The sequence below is a fragment of the Citrus sinensis genome, chromosome 5 (genome assembly GCF_022201045.2).
Source record: "Citrus sinensis cultivar Valencia sweet orange chromosome 5, DVS_A1.0, whole genome shotgun sequence".
Classification (NCBI taxonomy): Eukaryota; Viridiplantae; Streptophyta; class Magnoliopsida; order Sapindales; family Rutaceae; genus Citrus; species Citrus sinensis.
The window spans coordinates 28,546,306-28,565,787 of record NC_068560.1 but is presented as its reverse complement, the minus strand read 5'-3'; the positions used below and the strand labels follow the sequence as shown (position 1 = coordinate 28,565,787).

The 19,482-nt window shown below is 36.6% G+C and overlaps 1 protein-coding gene across 1 annotated transcript; it reads right to left on the bottom strand.

Moving 5' to 3' along the window:
* Positions 1–962: 962 nt before the first annotated feature.
* On the bottom strand, positions 963–18,879 carry LOC102622531 (DNA polymerase zeta catalytic subunit). Its single transcript, XM_052442476.1, is given in 29 exon segments — positions 963–2,637; positions 2,821–2,919; positions 3,228–3,580; positions 4,072–4,189; positions 4,293–5,004; positions 5,256–5,268; positions 8,190–8,348; positions 8,501–9,118; positions 9,562–9,865; positions 10,219–10,424; positions 10,922–11,029; positions 11,135–11,410; positions 11,529–11,675; positions 11,926–12,517; positions 13,024–13,166; positions 13,688–13,959; positions 14,103–14,153; positions 14,246–15,431; positions 15,737–16,165; positions 16,241–16,332; positions 16,438–16,609; positions 16,721–16,849; positions 17,100–17,168; positions 17,411–17,453; positions 17,541–17,653; positions 17,739–17,788; positions 17,909–17,966; positions 18,166–18,248; positions 18,623–18,879. Coding segments are annotated over 29 exon segments (7,980 nt in total). The 5' UTR covers positions 18,735–18,879; the 3' UTR covers positions 963–1,364.
* Between the last annotated feature and the right edge of the window lie 603 nt (positions 18,880–19,482).

Here is a 19,482-nt window from a genome sequence, read left to right as displayed (position 1 = left end):
GTTTGAATCGAATAAACAATAAGCATTTTATTGATATACGATATGTAAACTTTGCGTACTTTCTTTTTCAAGTCTAGAAAAGACAGAATGATTCCAGGAAACGACTTGTGTTTCATATGAAACTGACGTTAATACATTTACCAATTACCATCATAAACGGAGAGCTACGCTTTAACTGCTACCACCATTAGCCTCGTCGCCACCATCTTCAGCCTGCAGCTTTACCTGTTCAGGCAACAGAAAATACAAAGCTTGTAGTCAGCCGACAATAATAAGAAACTAAAAACAAGTCCACATGTTCAAATAATTTTTATTTTCATTTTCATTTTTCTGCTTTACCTTCTCTATCAGTAAACTCAAGTTTCCTTCTTCACCTACTTCAGCCAGGTACACACTCCAGCAATCTATTTCAACACCACAGTCCATTCCCATTCCCTCGACAACATCTAAAGGCATGAACTTGCAATTTGAAGGGGCTATTTGATGCCGATGTGCTCTTTAGAGTAACACTAGTACCAAAAATCGTGAGTATAAACAGCAATCACCAATCCCTCATGCATTTTGTTTCGTAAGGACTGAGGTAGTTTCCCAACTTGAGTTACCAACCAGAATTAGACCTTGCCTGCATTCATTTTTTGACACGTTTTTTATGAACAAGTATTTCAACTCCCCAGCTGACGGACTGTAAAGAATTTGCGCTGGTTTCGGGTCCTCCATTTTCTTCTGTCCTCTTTTCCGAAAGACAGTAAGTGAAATTATAAGCCGTAACTGATAAAAAATTCACACGGCCCAAATCTGCAAAAGTTACATGCAAAAGATATACTCAACTCTGCAGTTCACGACATATTGCATGGTCATGCACGAAAGCATGATTCAATTTTAGTCTTACTAAAAACAATTAATTAAGCCAGTTATTCGCTCAGCTGAAAAGATGATGTGATTTTATTGTCAACAAATTAAGCTTAATGAAACAATCTTCAAATATATCATATGTTTGATTTGAATAAAGAAATTTGTTCAAAAGCAGCAAAACATAACCCTTATAAATGGACTGACTACAAACACTTTGTGCAGCTCCTACAAAGAAGAAAAAATTTCAGTAGAACGAGCAGCATTTTGGCTACATTTTATCAAAAGAGAAACTTTAAACTTCTAAAGAGATGGCTGGTCAGAACTTTTTTGTGGCAGACGATAGCAGTGGCAGCAGTCATGCAACAAGAAAAAACCTCCACTGGTTCATTTGATTCAGGGTCACCTCTGGAGGCAGGCTTCAAAAGCATAAATTCTACTGACCACTGATTTTGGGAACAGATTGCAAATGTAAACCAGCAGAACTTGATCAAGCTTAGTCATACAGCTTAGATCTATCTTTCAATAACACGCCTGCTATTTCTAAATTCCCCAGCATCGACATTTGCATCCAAATTATTCTTGTAAGACCTTCCACGTTGTGCTTTTCCATATCCTCCTCGCTTCTGTCCCCTGGAATTCCGCGGATCACCCCTTCTGTCATTCTTTCCCCATCCATCATCTTCATTTCTTTGAAATCCTCTATGCTCACCATGAGACCCTCGAGATGATCTATTAAGATGGTCATTTGGAGAGTCCCTTCTACCAGCCATCTTACCTCTGGATCTAAACTGGTTATCACTAACAAAGCGAAAATCTCCACGGCCTTTATAATTGTTTCCTCGTCCATGAGGTTCTATCTTATTCCCTCTAGATCTGTTTCTATGCGATTGTAAGTCATCGGCGTCAGATTCTGAATCAGAAAAAGATCCATCTTCCATGTCAGAACTGGCCCTGCCCTTAAATTTCCCATGAGAAACCTGTTTGTTTCCTTTAGTTCGCTTAGATCTGAAATCCTCTTCAAAATCATCTTCCAGATCTGAATGGAGACCATATTCATCATCTGAGCCAAAGCTCAATCCTCTAGATGGACCTGTTGAACCTCTATCTCTACCTCTATGTTTGGAATGAGCAACATGACTGGATTTCCAGTTGGGATGCACTGCGAGATCTTCATCGGCATCAAAACCCACTTCATCATCATCAGAGTCAAAGAAAGCTGCTTTTTTACGTGTGGGCTTAGATGGCTTACGGCGAGATGGAGGAGTTGCCTCGTGAGTGTAACTTTTGCTTGAGCCCGTGCCTTCTTCATCAGAAAACCCGTCAGAAAAATCATTTGAAGAAACCTTCCTTAGTGGATGATTATTCTGAGTGTCTATCTCATAACTGTCTACATCATCTTCATCATCAAAATCATCAAAACCCATTCGAGGTCTGCCGGTTCCAGGATCAGAATATTCTTTCTCAGGGGTCCTTGCAAGTCCTCTGGCTCTATTGAAATCATCATTATACCCTCTAAAATTTTCTTCCTGAGCTAAAGGCAGGTCTTCACTTCTAGCTTGGGAATCTGCATACTCAAAAGCAGCAACATCTGCTCCATCTGATTCATCATCATCAAAGTTAAAATTCCAAGCATTTGAAACTTCTTGCCGGCCGGCAGTCCTCTCCAGATTCATTTCTGAACCACGTTGCCTCTCTGGCATTTTATTCTCAATAAAATCATCAGCTGGACGTTTACAGTCACAATGAAAACATGCCATATTTCTCCTATAATTTAAGAAGTTGCACCTGCCATAGCATAGAACCAACAATAAGCAATGCAAGAAACTCTAAAACTTGTTGCATGTACCCTATTTACCCTCTACTTTATAGCATCTGCATTCATATACTGCAACAATACTTCAAAACCATTAAATTTGCCAAAGTAGAATCAACAAGGACAATAAAGTTTAAAGGTGCATTGGAACTTACTGAGGACATTCCCATTCTCCTGGAAGCAACTGCCTCTTTGGCCGCTTGGCATCACATTGTAGGCACACAGTATTCTTTGCAAAATTCATGAAATCACACCTGAGATCAATATGCCGCACTTTTAGTATGTTACAACATATTTTCAGTCCCAAACAATTTAGCAGCTGGAAACATTTTTAGGCGTAAAAGATTTTCAGTGCTTCTAGCAAATGGTGGATGACAACCTATTATATCACTATAAATTTATACATGGACAGCCGCTCAATGCACCTTAAAGAATGCTACAGAAAGTAAATTATGTCTCAAGAAAAAATTCTATTTGAATATTGTATGTATGCTCTGACGAATTGGAATCCTCATTTAGATTTAAAAAGAAAATGAAAAGATACTGAAAAGAGGTTACATACTTCGGACAGAGCCAATCTCCTTTTTTCATCTCAATGTCATCCCGTCCAACTCGTTTCTTTGGTGGTGGAGGAGGTTGCTTAACTTTTGGAGGAGGCTTCTTTATAACTGGAGGAGGAAGGTTTGGATCTATTGGAACAGCACTGAACTTGACAAGCTCGTGAAGCAACTTACGAACAGCATTCTTTACAGACTTTCGTTTCAAGAGGTCCTTATTTGCCACTGATCCATTCACAGGGTCAAAACCATAAGTCAATAGAACACGCACAACATCAACGGTCCGTGCTTCATCCTCTTTATTTGTCAACAGATATGCTCTTTCACAGGAGCTTCTCAAGCTGCAGGAACTACAGACCTGATATGATCAAATGGCAATCATTCAAAGAACAATTCATAATTAATTTGACAATTACAGATGAGTATGACCATATGAGCAAGGAAAAGAAAATAGCAGAAGAAAAGACGTAAATTGCAAAACATTCAAAAGGCTAAAACCAAAACTGAATCACACAAACGAACATAATCTAAACGATAAACTGATACTTATAACATGTATGTATCTTCTAGACGCTGATGGTTTTCAGTTCAGAAGTCAAATATCCAAAATCTTGAAATATACTCGTCTCACAAGCAACAATCCAATTTATACACGTGATTGAATGGAAAAAGTCCATTAACTTTAATGATTGTCCCTAATCCTGAGCAAGAAAAAATATTGACATGCTAGGAAATTATAAACAATAAAACGGATAAAAGGCATTTTATAAGTGATTAGACATAGGTTCAGTACTTCCTTACGAAGCTAGCAAACAAAACACCAAGTTAAGGACAAGAAGTAACACTTACATCTCCTTCATCAAGATGGACATGCTTCCTCAACAGCTTTGCAGAGAAAACAACCTTCTTGTCAGCACTCGGGCATCCATAGCCAACCAAATTTTGAATGTCCTGTCTCGATAAGGACCTGAAACCAACATTCTGTCTAAGCTCATAAAGTAAACATCCACCAATGCAAACATAATTTCATTCATTCCACAAAGCAAGCAAGGAAGTTTCAATCCACAAACCTCAAGATATCAAACCGGTCCTTCCCAAAATTCAAGCATGCAGTCTGAACAGTCTTGAAATCATTAAAATCAATTCCAACATCATCAACAACATCCTCAACAACATCACTAAACCCTAAATCTTTCACCATTTTAACCTCATCTTTTCTCCTATGATCAAAGTAATTCTGTTTCACCAATCTCTCCATAAACTCTATCCACTCCGGCCACGGATGCACTAACTCCACTTCCTTTCTCACCGATTCCTTCTTTTCAACGCTAACATTTTCTGGGTTTTGTTGTGAACCGGAAACAACTTCTGGGTTTTCACTTACTTCAGAAACAATTTCCGGGTCCCCTTGCTTCTGCGTACCGACAGTTTCTAGGGTTTCATGTGTTAGCTGCTGCTGCTGCTGCTGTTGTTTTGATTGGCGCCAAGCTCTAATTCTCTGGAGGGTTTGGTCGCTTTCTTGTTTTTGTTTCTCAATTTCGTAGATTTGGTCTAAAACGAAGCTCATGCGAGAGGAGAGTGAACCGGTTTTCGCTTGTGGGTCCAGCGACGAGGACGGGTTTGGCGATGGGTTGTTGGAAGTGGAGAAGGGTTTTGTAACGGTGACACGGAGACCATTAAAATGGGGTTTAGGGTTTTTGAAGGTTTTCGAAGAGAGTGAAAGGCGTCGTAGGAGGAGGAAAGAGAATGGAGTTTGTTGCGACATTTTCACAATTCAATGAGGTAAACCCTCCATTGAAATGAGAACACTGAGAACGACTCAGAGACAACCAAAAGCTTAAACCTCAACGCAGGAGGAGGAAACTTCAACAAGGAAATAATTGAGCCCAAAAGAAAGTATATTGATTAAGCCCAACACAAATAAGTTCTTACACCCACATTTGTTGCTCCAATAACACCCACCTATAGTCTTCTTTAAGCCCCACCCTTGTGTGTGTGTTTGCGCGTGCATGTACAAAATCCAGAAGTATAATTTTAAGAGTGGAGCTATTGGCACCCCTACATTATTCTTGCAAAACCCCACGTTAAATAAAATTACAATTAAAGATAATTAAAAATTAAACACATATAGTTTTTTTTTCAAGCAAATTACTTAATTCATAATCAATCTTTTTCAAAAAAAAAAAAAAATTATATGTTACTTCCTATCTAACTAAAATAAATTGTACAAATTTAAAATAATTTATTGTTCTCTTTTAATTTTTTATGGATTAAATTTTTATACTTAAAATTACTTTAAAATTATAATTTGAAATATGTGTTATTTCAACCAATGATTAACACTAAAAAATTTATCACCTATATAACTTTTTAATTTGTGTGTAGATTAATAATAAAATTGAAAATAATTAAAAAAATAACACAATAATACTTTGAGTTTTAACAATAAAACAAATCAAATGAAAATTGAGAATTTAGAAAATTAAATCTAAAAAAATGGACATGTTCGGAAATAAAGTGAATATAACTAAGAAGGGGGTTTTATGAGGAGATGAGAGGGGTGCCAATAGTCCAACTCTAATTTTAACGTTACATCAGTAACCTCACCTTAGCTCTTGGCAAGTTATATCCAAGAATAAGTCGGCTAACAAAATTAAATCTAGAAATATCATATAATCGGATATATCTGATAAACAAAATACTAAATAGAGAATTTGCTCTTAGTACTGATATAATTTAAAAAATTTAAATTTAATACAAATAGATTCTCTCATTTGCTCTTAGTACTGATATAATGTTAATTCACATAATGAAAAATAACTGTATTTATACATATATGTAACAGATAATCATAAATTTGCTTTCATACAGGTAACAACAATTTTCACAAAAAGAAAAAAAAAAAAAAGAAATAATGGACTGTTTTCAAAACTCGAAGAACGTATGCTGACACTCCATTACTCTCACTTTCATCAGATTCATTTTTTTCCCTTTCCTTTGTGTGAAGTCTTCACATGCAAATGCAATGCTGCTAGAACAGAAGTAGAATTTGATCCTATTAATGAAAATGTTTGATGGAGCTGCAGTAGGTAAGCATGTGCTGGGGAAGAGTATGATACATGAGCAGTATATGATTAATAAATGTTTCTATAAATGTGGCATGTTAAGTTTCCCTCACTAGTGAAAATGCATGATATAAGTGTTTGAAATTGGAAAACTGATGTTCTAGGGATTCTTGATTTCACTAACAAATGGATGGATTATTTTGCTAGTAACAAATTAGACAGGGTGGAAAGCCTAAGCTTGGTGTTCTGTTTCTAAGATGAACAAAGTACCTAAGAATAAACTAGTGGAGAGATTATTGAGTTACAGGATGAGGCGATGAGCCACTTCCTTTTTATTTCAATCAGACTTAACTGATTCACTTGCGCTGAGGGAAAACATGGATAGTTGTCGTATGCAACATAAAATCACTGGAAATGCCTGCTGTTGCAATGGTCGTAGATTGTGAGTTTGAAGAATCCATGAAGAATTAGGCTGAAAGTTCGAAGACAAATAAATCATTTCTCTAATCAAGACGATATTGCCTCCGGATACCTAACCCTCCATGTGCTGTTTACCTTGTATGATAATATATTTATGTGCCAACTTATTAGGTTTTTTGCTTAGTGTTAAGAAGGTAGTCTTTTTTATGTTTGAAAGTGTTTTGAAAAGTATTTTGTCTTTAGATTTTAAGAGCATGTATTATTTAATGAAGGTGGTCTGAATTTGTAGCTGATGATTGGGATGATGAGATTATGGTGAATGGATAGCTGTATCCATTCTTAACCCTCACTACATCGGTCCATGAAAGCCAAAGGTTTAGTGAAAGGGTAGGGTTATTGTCACCGTAAATTATACTTTAAGCACTTTCTTATTACGTGTACACCCATCTTAAAAAATTTTAAAAACAAATTTATACTTTGCATATGGTTGTAAGTTCCAAAAAGAATCCTCATTATTAACCTCTATAACATCAATCTCCATAATAATTTTCTTGGTGCACCTTTCTAACTTCTGTAATAGTTTTCAAGTATTTTTTATGATTTGCTCAATTACATTCTCCCTCTCTTTTGTTTTGTTTTTGAAAAGCAGAACCCAAGGAAATCATTTTAATATAATTTTGATGAAGATTGCTCATAAATAGTTCTGCATATCCAATCAAAATATTCTTTTTATATGATGAGTACTTGTTCGATTATGAGAGAATAAATATCTTTAATGGGCGTGTTGGATGTGGTGTAATTATGGATTGCATAGTTGTATATTTACAATTGAAACTATATATGGGTGCATGATAGTTCTTGCAACTTGCTACCTTAGGATTTGATTTTATTGTCATTTATTTATGAAGGGTCCTCAGCATGCCAAGAATAGAGAGGAGGTACTTCCTTTCTGTCTTGGAGGCTTCTATCGCATGCATTATCATATTGCACTTTTTAATATGACATTGGTTTAAATGGGCTCTTCCTTAATTGCTTCTGCAGGCTGCCAAGACAGCATTTGACAAATTACAAGAGAACAAATACAGGTAATGATTCTCAAATATAGTAACGTGATTCAAATATAGAGACATTACTTAATAATGACTTTGAATTCTTACAGAAAACATTTCATTTATTTATAATAATAGTAATACAACGTTAATGGAGTACATCATTTTCCTTATTCCTACTGCAATCCTAAATTTTAACTATAAAACCATCAAAATGGTTACCCAGATTCAAAAAACAGAAAATACAGCAGACATTTCTGTACATACATACTTTTAGGATTAACATACAAGAGTATACAGTGGCACGACCACAGGGGCTTCATTCTCTTTCCACGCTCTTTATTTATTTATTTATTCCTTTTCAGTTTTTTGTGTTGTGAGTTTGGCTCTCTTAGGATGAGCATCTACAAGGGCCTGTTCAAAACCACTCGACTATACACTTTGGATAATAACCTTTATCTGCAGCAACAGCAGAAAGACCCTGTAGCTCTTTCTGAACTTTTCGCCTCTCATAAAAAACTGAGCATGCAAGTGAGGTACACTTCACTCCACTTTCCACAATCCAGTCGCCACCTCCACAATGCCGGCATATCTACAAGACACTCAAAAGCTTTCATCAAGCAGTTTCATTGACCTCTAGATCAGTACTAAATTATTGGTTTAGACAATATGAGTGCTAGCACAAGAAGAGACATACTACAACGAAGGCCAGACATAATTCATGGCAATGGTAGCAAAACTTACAGCAGCAAGGTGTTGCATCTCTTTTTCTAATTTTGATGTCCTTCCAATTACAGCAGCTGCAGCAGTAGCTTCGTTTTGAGAACATTTGTTGCATATACGGGTTGATGCCTGGACCAACTCACCACACAGTACACAATGCTTCGAGAGATAGTAAAAATCAATTCTACTTCGGCGTGGATTTGAGGAATAAAAGGGGTGTTTAGCAAAAGATTCCCTGCTAGGACGGGGCATTTCTAGGAACCACTGGTTTAAGTCCACACCAACTAGTCCAAATACCCGCCGCAAAGCTGGGATTATCTGTTTGTTGATGTAATATAAATCATTTAATCTGTAAGGGGAATCAATTGCCAATAGATCCAATGGATCCACAACCAAATCAACAAGGCGGGCCCCAGGGTCTCCATGAACCACAACATAAGGTACTCTTTCTGCATAGCGTGGTTCTGCTCTGGGATCTGCTCTCATCGCTTTTGTAGCCACAATTGCTGCTGGTGGGAGCGATGAAGAAGACCTTGTGCTGTATGTACCAAGGCGAACTTCCTTGGCAAAAACGAAATCCTGCAGAGACACCCTGCCTGATAGAATGCGAGTCCATTGACGCTGTAAATATGCTTTAACCTGGGTGCAACAGAAAGGAAGGGAAAAACAGAAGACTCAATTGGAAAAGTGACAGAGAAAGTGGTTCTTTTCTGTAAGCTCAAGAGAAATAGCCTCTGGTCTCATTCAAAATACACTAAAACAGTAACAAATGAACATGTATTAATACCTACCTGATAGCTAAATGAATATAGTAATAATGAATAAGAATATGCAATTAGCAAAACCTTGGATAAACCTTTTCCAGAATGAAATGCTGTAGCCTCTATAATCTACCACTTCAGATTTCATATTCCAGGAAAATCTAGTAAGAGAGCTTAAGTACTAGATTCCTGAACATAATTCATTCTTAAGCAGTGTGCCTTATCTAGCCATATATTTAAATTCAACAGTTTCCAAAAGAATTGAGCTTCAAAAACCAAAGCTTAAGAGAAAAATATTTTAAAAGTTTACAGCATTTTTACCTCTGAAATGTCTTGATGTTCAAAAAAAAGTCTCAAAGACTGCTCCATCACTTTTGCAACGGCTGCACAAGTATCTCTGCGGACTGTCTCAATACCTTTAGCATCAAATATGGGTTCAGTTTGTTCAGAATTCTCATAGCTGTAACCAACATAGCGCTTCTTAGTAAGGAGGAAGCATGGGTGGTAGACTTTCTCCATTTTTAAAGTGACTGGATTTGGATTCATTGCTGTTATTGCAGACGCAATTTCATGCCCAATTTGAAATGATTCTTTCACTGTCCGCCCCTTGAGGAGGACAAACATACTGCACAGGACAAAACCATTCAACTTTACATAGCCTCACACACACAAGAGAATCAACGCTTTAGATTAAAAACCATAGACAGTCTTTCATTCTTCTTAAGAAAAGTTAGATCACTTATCTATGAACTCCATTCAGAGAAAATGGACCTAGAAGAGACTCAACCATCAAATACAAGTGTATAATTAATTCAGTTCATTGAAATTCAAGCAACAAAACAAACTTTCAAATAAGTCAGTATGACTAAACTTCTTCATAATCTCACAATTTCCATGAAAGATTACGTAATTTAAACAAGATTTGTAAAACATAAGGTAGTTATAATTTGTACTAGTTACTAAATACAAACAGTATACCTGTCAGTATCACCATATATAACTTTAGCCTTCCATTTCTCATTTTCATTTACAAATGAAATAGCCTTCTCCAGTGTGCTACGGCCACACTGAACAATACTGTCCGCAAGCTCTGCACAAGGCATGCGACCACTAAATCCAGCAGCAGTATAACCATATGTCACATTTGCTATCAGCTTCAAAGCAAGCTGTCTTGCATTGAATATCTGAAATATTATAAGAAGTGAGTGAATTCTAAGACTAAAAGTATGCATAAAGAACATCACAATACAGTTCCCTTGATGTCAATTTAATGAAACAGTAATGACATTTGATGAAAAGCACTGAATCATACAACCTATAATACTCATATATGCAGATGCATGGAAAGAAAGGACTTAATCTTGCTTATAAATAATATACGTATTTCAATTAACATATAAAGTAAGGCAGGGAAATTTCGGCGAGATTAACTAATATAAATCTGTGCAAAGTTAGTGCTCAAGGAGCCATGGCTTCAAATACCACGCCTCTCTCGCTTTCTATCTAAATAAATCCTCAAGCTTAAACTTCCAGGAAAACATTAAGAAATTTTTGGAAAAAAAATATTGCAAAACATCAAGTACAAGAACTCTATGTCCAATGAACAGCAGGGAGAAATCTCAGAATACACGTTAAAGATTATCTTATATTAGCTTGTAACCCAGACTAGAGAATACTATACCCTGTGAAGTATTTGCTGAGAAGGAGCCAACTTCTTTATTGCTTGTTTTACCATTATCCTGGTAGATAATATTTCCTCCAATAAGCGAGGCAGTACACCTTTACGGACCTGTATGAGAAAAATCAAAGAAAGACTGTCAGTCATAAATTACAAGTGCAAAGAAATTTTGCAACAAAAAATCAAAAATAAAACAGAAGCATTTCAAGGAGTTACCTTTGGAGGCACATACATGACACCATTTGGAGGAATTAGTAATTCATCTTTTAAATCCCGCAGAACATGCAAATCTGGTCGAAAGGAACTAACCCCAAGAGTATTTTCCTTTGAAGGTAAAATTTTCCCAAGGCATGTACAAAAGCAAAGGTTATATGCAATCATCATTGATGGATAAAGAGACTGGAAATCCAAAACAACCACTGGATCTGCATAAAAACCAGATTCCGGTTCCATTACAAGAGGTAAACACTCCATTGCAGGTTGAGAAGCAACCTAGATAACCAAAAAGAATCAGAGCCAATCAGAAAGTCACAACTTCTGACCATCCATGGCAGAAGTAAGGTAAGCTACTGAATAAAAAAAAAGATTGAATCATCAGAAACCAAATAACCTGATGATTCCCTGGAGATATAGCAAGGTAGTTTTGAGTGTGTGCCAATCTCAGAAGCATGGATTCAACACGGTACTGTGAACCTCGAGAGAGAACAGAAAAAAAGTCAATGCCGAAGACACGAGCAAGTTCCGATGTTCGATTTATCTGCAAATGCACAGACAGAAGAGTGTTCACAAAAGAGCAGGGTAAATAAAATAAAATAAAACTAAGACATTAGCAGCAAGATACATTTCTTTTTATGACAAAAATTTCAAAATACATATTTCTCTATCAAATAAGGTATCATCAAATTGTGTTCACTCTAGGAGAACAGAAGGAAGAGAAAATTCGACACCATTAAGGCAGTAGATAACAGCATATGTCCATGACAAGATTTTAAATCTTGTTATCGTACCATATCCAGTTGATTCATAATCTCCAGGTTCAATTTAGCTCTCCCCACCACATATTCGACACATCGATATCTTGCACGTCCAGGACCACTAGCAAACCATTTTGTTAGTACTCTAAAAGGAATTGATGGAATCTTCCTCCTTAAAACAGTTTCTGCTACTGCTTCAACTGTGTACATATTAAGCTTAACTTCACCACGCATTAATCGCCATACATTGAGGACAATTCTGCCACCAACATGAAGACCACTGGCATGCGTTCGGCCCCATTCATCCTCAATTATAGCATCTTTGGCCAGAAGAGATTCAGCAACTACTGGTTCAGCAAGCATATTATCTGTTATTCCTCTCTCAGAAATTTCAGAATCACCTGCAGCCATCTTACTCTCCAACGGTGTCCGAGAAATGTCATTAAGTAAACCTATACCAAGATGAGCAGCCCTTTCAGCCAAAAAACCAAGAGAACCACCTTGTATATCCCACCCCATTAAAATATCTGGGTCGAATGAACATAAAATCTTGATGAAGTGGCTAAATAAATGTATCTCCTTAGAGCAAACAAACACTTTGCAGTCAGGAATTCCAACAAGACTCCTGCAAATTGATTATGTGAGAATGAAATTCTACAAGGATTGAAATTTTCTCTCCAACAGATACAAATAAAAAGTATTCAATAATGTTTCAGGAATGAACCACAGAAGAACAGATCTGCTTCATATAGATCAATGACTATCTTTCAAACAAGGCAATGGTGGATTTTAATTCTCCCCTTTGTCTATAGATGAGGGGAGAAAATTTTATGAAATGCATTACAACAAAGGAAACAATCAGCAGAAAACAACCCAGCACCTAAGAATTAACCTTAACATTTTATGCTCAGCATTAAGCTTTCAAATCTCTACAATTCCATAAAATAGTGTTATCATTAAAGCTCCACTTTTCACCATGTTTCACCTCATATTGTAGAGCACATCAAGTATTAGATAAAGTCAAAGTCATCATACGAAACCAATCAGATGAAAAGAAAGTCCATCAACTATAAATATAATTCTTGACAAAGTGATCTATTTATTTATCTATCTATATCAAAGTCATCATACCTTTGATGGGATTCACTTTTACAATACAAAAGCACATAAATTTCAACAGCATGATCACTATCATTCTCAAAAGCAAGAGCTACCACATTGATAGAATCATATCGAGGATCAGGTCGGAGATCTCCTCTGGATTCTGCCTGAACCTGTCAGCAAGTGTACCATCCAGTAGAGAAATTAATAAAGAGAATCAAGCCAGAATACAAAATAGTACTAGCAGTTTCCATTATATAACACAAAAACCATGTAGAATGGAAACATCTCAATGCAAGTATAGAAAGAAAAATTATGCATGTCGAATTGTTTGCAGAAACTAAGAAGCCAAAGTGAAAAACCAACATAAGGAACTAGAAAAATGTCCCAAGAGAAATCATACTGTTTTTTTTCCCCCCAGACCTATAGGATACCTATTTTTATTTTAGAAGATAATTAGGGTACCAAGCAAGCTTAAAGATGATCAAGTAATAATCAACTGTATAACACATCACTAGGATAAATTCTTGAGCAATCATAAAAAGTTTAAAAAACAAAAAGATAAATTCCATCAGTATCAATTTAAATTTAACAGAAAATTTTTGACATTTCTTTCAAGATAAACTGTATTCAATGTTTTGTCAATAAATGAGACCATGGTGAATACGTGCATCTGCTAATTTGAAAAAAATACCTCTATGCTTAACAATGTTAGTTGTTCTCCAGCACCGGCACTGGCTGGATCCTGAAAGCCAATTTGACTAAGAGGAGTGGGCTTTGATCTCCCATCTGGGCCCGATATCTGAGAAATATCTTGCAAGCAATCAGCACATGCATTTGGTTCTGCAATGTGGCCTTCATTGTGCATTATTGCTGTCACCCCATTCAAGTCTGGAGTTGGTTCTGTACTAATCATTTCATCAGCTTCTTGATGCATTTCTTCCAGTACAGGCCTAATGTCAGAACCTGATTCAGTCAACTCGTTAGAATTATCAAGCAAAAGTCTAGGTGAACAAATCAGAGAATCAGAAGGCATGCAAAAAGATTCTGAGCACTAGAAACAGTTTTTCTTAAACAATATTAGCTCACTGAAGAGCATGAGAGTTTACCTTTCAGAGAAGAATGCTCAACTGATGCTTTATCCATGTCTCCAGAAGCACCTAAAACATCACAACCAGAAAATTAGAGATGCAAATTCAAAGAAGTTGGAAAAACATACGCAGTTCCATCCCCCATAAAATCCAGCAGGTACCTTTGTCATCATGCAACAGCCATTTATGTACAGAATCCACGGAAGGAGGTGAAAATGGAGGTCTCAGCATGTACAAGCAAGAGCCATCATTAAGATACAGAGTAGGAACACCTGTGAGACTTCCTTGATTCAAATTAGAGTCATTATTGTTAGGGTGATCACTCTGAAGTTCTCTTGGTTCAACAGAAGTTGCATCAAATTTGGACTCTTTACAATTATCAGCTTTCCAATCGCCTACAGAAACTGAAGCATCTTCTTTCTTGGTGTCAAAAGGAGATGGTGATTCCATGTTCTCTTTACACACTGTGGAGATACCCGTACCTCCCTTTAATGGGCATTTTTCGCACTCATCATTTTGCAATGTGTCAAACTCCAATTGTTTCTCGCACATGGAGAGAGCATTTTTCTGTTCCCCTGTCACATTGACTCTTTTCACCCTAGGAGGCTCACATTCGGATGACTCTCGGTAGGACCGCTTTCTCCTCATCAAGTCTCGCACAGAGCCTCCAGTCACTGCAGTTGCTTCTTTTATATCATGAGCATCTGCATCTTCACGTTCCAATGCATCGAAAGATTTGCCCAACTCATTCCCAACCAAGGAACCTGTAGCTCCATGGTCTTTAACTTCAGTGACACACAAACTACTTATATTACAACTGACAGTTTCTATGTCCTTATTGAACTGTTCAGAAACAGAAAAAGGTAAAGAACCCCATAATTTTTTTTTCACGTTGCACTTACTAGCAGCATTTGTCCCAGTATCTTGTGGCACCTGGTGTTGAAAAGACCTTATTGATTCACTTTTAATTTCCTTTTTAGAAGAATTTCCAGATGATCCAGAACAAGGAAGCAAGTACAAATCATCACTAGAACCGTCTATTTGAGGTATCTTTTTGTGTGATGAAGTTTCAGGATGATTGCTGGGATCTACAGTAGAAGAAGCTCTTTCTTCCAATCCATCAACATTGACTTCATCCTCAATTGAATCAAGAATGTCCTGACACTCTTTTTGGGACTCCCTCTCATAATCCGTATTAGCTTTCTCCAGCACCTTATCAATGGTTGTTTCAGGCAACAGAGGACTCAAAATGGTCTCGTGTAGGAGCTCATCATCGGAATTTAAATCTTCAGCAGCTTGGGAAGTAGCAAGCCACTTCAAAAGCCCTAGTGCTTCTGTATGTGTAGCCTGAGGAATATCAATTCCGAAAATAAGAGGTTCCTGTGAGTTCATATTGCAAATACAGAATACCTAAACCTCTCAGCAACTACAATAAGCCCTAACAAAGATCATAACCATATTCATATACATGTCATCTAGAATGAGTTACGCAACTAGGCAGCAAATATTTCAACTGAATTCAGTATTCCTAAACTAAATAAAAATGCTAGGCATGTCTTATATGCCTTATACAGGCAAGAGATGCAAATTGCTTCTCGTAGAAAAATCCCTAACGTCTAGAAAGAATAAAATTACAAAAACATGAAAACTACCTTCTGACCTGGTGCTCCTACCATTTCAGATGAATGTATCTCACCACCGAAGGGTAATTCAGGACACGTGTCCTTCCCTTTGGAGGGCATTAAACTTATTTTCTCTTGATGTACTAAACCTTGTGGGGCCAGAGCTGACAAAATCTTTCCTTCTTTCAAACAAGTCAAATATTCAGGATCTTTGTAATCATAATTTGCAGGTCCAAGTTTAATCAAATTTTCCTCATCAGTTGCACATGCCACTGACTTCAGAACTTCAAAATCATTTCCAAATGAAGAAACAGTTTCCTGTCCTTCACCACACATTTCCATAAGTACATTCTCAAATTCAAGACCAAGTGAAAGAGTTCTCAATACATCTTGTGGACGTGGTTTTCCAGGATCAGGAGCCATAACTGCTTCATTGATCCCAGTCCTTTCATACTCTTCCTGAAATGTAGTAAAGTTCACCAGAGGATATATGTACTGTATGTTAAAAAGCTTATAGATGGGATGAGAGCAAACCTCCCAAATTGGTACAAGCGATTGAACCATTTTCACATCAGAACGAGTTTGAGAGAGGGACGTATACATCATTAACCGCTGATTGACAATGTCTGCGGAACCAAAAGCAGAAAAACAATTTTACCACCAACACAGTCGTCATAAAGGAAAATGGAAGACGCAAATATATCAGTAGCTGAACAGTGAATCAAACAAACCATCCACTGTAGCATCTCCTTCAAGCTCAGAAAGACTTTGATGTTTAATCCAGAGAGTGTTTTGATCTGATGGCCCATCAAATGCATTGGATAACTGCCACATCCAATCACCTGGAATTGTAGAAGAAATCCAGATCGGGGAGCCTAATAATATAGTTCCACGTGAATCTGCCTAATGAAAATTTTTACCAACATCAACAGAATTATATAACAATGTAAGCATTAGAGATTATGTTTATAACAATCCAAAAAGCTTCTGCAGCATAGAACAGAAAAAGGACACCTGAAAATCAGCAGATGCCTGTTTACTACTGTAATTAAATTTCCTTGGGAAGAAAGCATCAGGCACTGGATGCCGGAACTTCAGCTTCGATAGGTGCAAATGACCCATTCCATACAAGTTATAGTCAACCTGCAAAGAAGAAGCTCAGAATAAGGCATGTTAAAAAACGAAGAAACAAGATTCAAATACGCAGTGAAGTAAGACCAAGTTATATTTTGTGAAGCACATATGCATTATCTTGATTCAGAAACTTATTATATCGACAAGATGCTATTATCATAAATCAAAATTCATGATTAACTTGGAAATCATGAATCCAGATTAACTTTGAAATAGAAAGAAAAAGCATATTCGAAACATAAAATGAAAAGGTATTTACCAGAAACTGAAGAAGAAAGGGAATATGTGATTCATGGGGCTGCAAACTCTTGTCAAAGACTGCGCCTCCCTGAAAAACAAGAGACCTGCTGTGATAAAAGGCAGAAATTTTCACAGTCTCTGGAGATTAAAATAGATGTGTATCAAAATAAAAGATAGCCAATAATCCAAGAACTTCACTTTAACCTTTAAGGGAATGAGAACAACTATGCTAGAAAAGGAGTTCAAATTAGGTTTTCAACCCAACAACAAAAACTTAAAAAGGAAATGCAGAAAGCAGCTAAATGTTTGTAAATGGTTGAAGAATTGTACCAATAGAAGATCAGTTGCACGAGAGACATCATGCGGATAATAGCTTGGATTTTATCAAGGCAACCAATAACATAGCCCAGGAATGTTTTCAAAGACAAAAGAACTATGGCACAACAAAATATTAGGATACAGGTATATTTTGATAAATAGCTCCTCAGATGAATGGTAACCATAAAATTTTTTCGCTCGAACAAGGCTACACTCATGCACATGCTGTCGTTTTGAGCCAGCACTACCCTTAACCTGTGAATTCAAACCAAATACGTTAACAAACCATATCTACTTCATAAACCTAGAAACACAATACAAGGCAAGAAATACAGCATACCTTCAGGGCTTTCTCCAAGGCCAGGGATATAGCATGCATGTATCCATCATCTGGAAAAAATCAACAAGGAAAACATAGAAATTCAAGCACTGCATTGTCAATATGACTTGAAAAACGAACTTCAAAACAGAATACAAGCGTAACCTCTAACCCCAAGCATTAAAATATACCTTCTTGGCGAAGCTGAACCGGTATATCAGCACAGGGGACATATAAATATGGTAAAGCCTACAAAAGACAACAATGAGTAACTCATCCAAAAAGCCAATATAAAAGGAAATGGTATCACTTACAAATTATCCATCATATCTACAAAATCTAGCAATGATTGTATAATTAACTAGCTAACAACTTGCATACAATCACCATTTGTGAAATGCAGTAACAATCAACATTAACTAACTTTAAAAAAAAACAATGATCTTACTCGATGAATATGCAAACAAGTCTTCTGGCCAGCGGGGGTTGAGCCATAAACCCTTATAACCGGCACCTCATTCACCTTCCCACCTTCATAATTCAAAAAAAAATTATTAAATTTATAATCCATTCACATGTTGAACATGTAAATAAACAAACTCTGAAGAACAACCGACCAAAAAAAAAAATTGTAACTAAATGATGTAAACAATTCTTGGTATAAGTAGAGTTGAATGCTGGATTTTTATTTTAGTTTAAATTTCTCTCCCAAAAGGATTAGAAACCAACTTCTGTTACAGAATCTAATAATACGATATCGTTTAAACAACATTACTCATGAATTTTATCTTTTTAAAAGGACTTTTGAATTCATTACTTCAACAGAACATTGTGAAAATTTATGAAGAGGAGAGTGAGTGAGGGATATTCAAAAGAACTGAAACGAAGTCGTTCTGAAATCGTACCCTGTAAGCTACTGTAGCAAATATCGTAGCCAGGGATAGGAGGCGCCATGTAGTGATCGATGGACACGATTCGAACACTGAAAATGTTTGAGTCCGGCTGCGAATCTGCCATCGCTTTCCGATTTATTCACGAAAATACACACATTAATTTGCGAACGAAGAAGAAGAAGAAGAAGAGGAAAAGGAAGAAGAAAGAAAGAAGTTGCCTTTACGAAATGGAATGATGAAGACTTAAGAGGAGAGGAATCGTGGAATTGTTTTGGCGCCATAATTTAGGGATTTTATATCTAGAACCGACAAAAATGCATCAGTAGCTTCTCGTGTACGAGGGATTTGTTTTACATTTGTGACCTTGAGTTTCGCTTAATTTACCAATGCACCCCTTCACAAAAGGTCTTAACCGTTTAAAAGTACGTTTACGAAAACAGAAAATCACTTCCAAAATGTGGTCAGAATTCAGAAAAGTTAAAATTAACTCGCCTGTAGGATATGCCCATTAACAGAACTGATGAGTTGCAGAGCGACTCTTTTGCCATGCAACTCATGGAAACGATCAAGAACTGATGCATGGAAGTCATTGAAGTCCAAAATATTCTTCTTCATCTAAACAAACTTGCCCTTGATCTTCTTACACTCACCCATCTCACATTTTAACTTCTCTTTTGTCTTTTTCTCCTGTGGTTGCACTAACCATATCTCTAGACTGTTGCCTTAAGTTGATGTTCAGAAAATAGAGTCAGTGATGTGTAAAGAGAACTAATGTGGCGCATGCATTTCTATTGGGCCAAAAAGAGAGATTAAATTGACTAATGAGAAGGCGCACTTGTTCATTGATGAGTGAATTGTGTTCCCGAATCCTC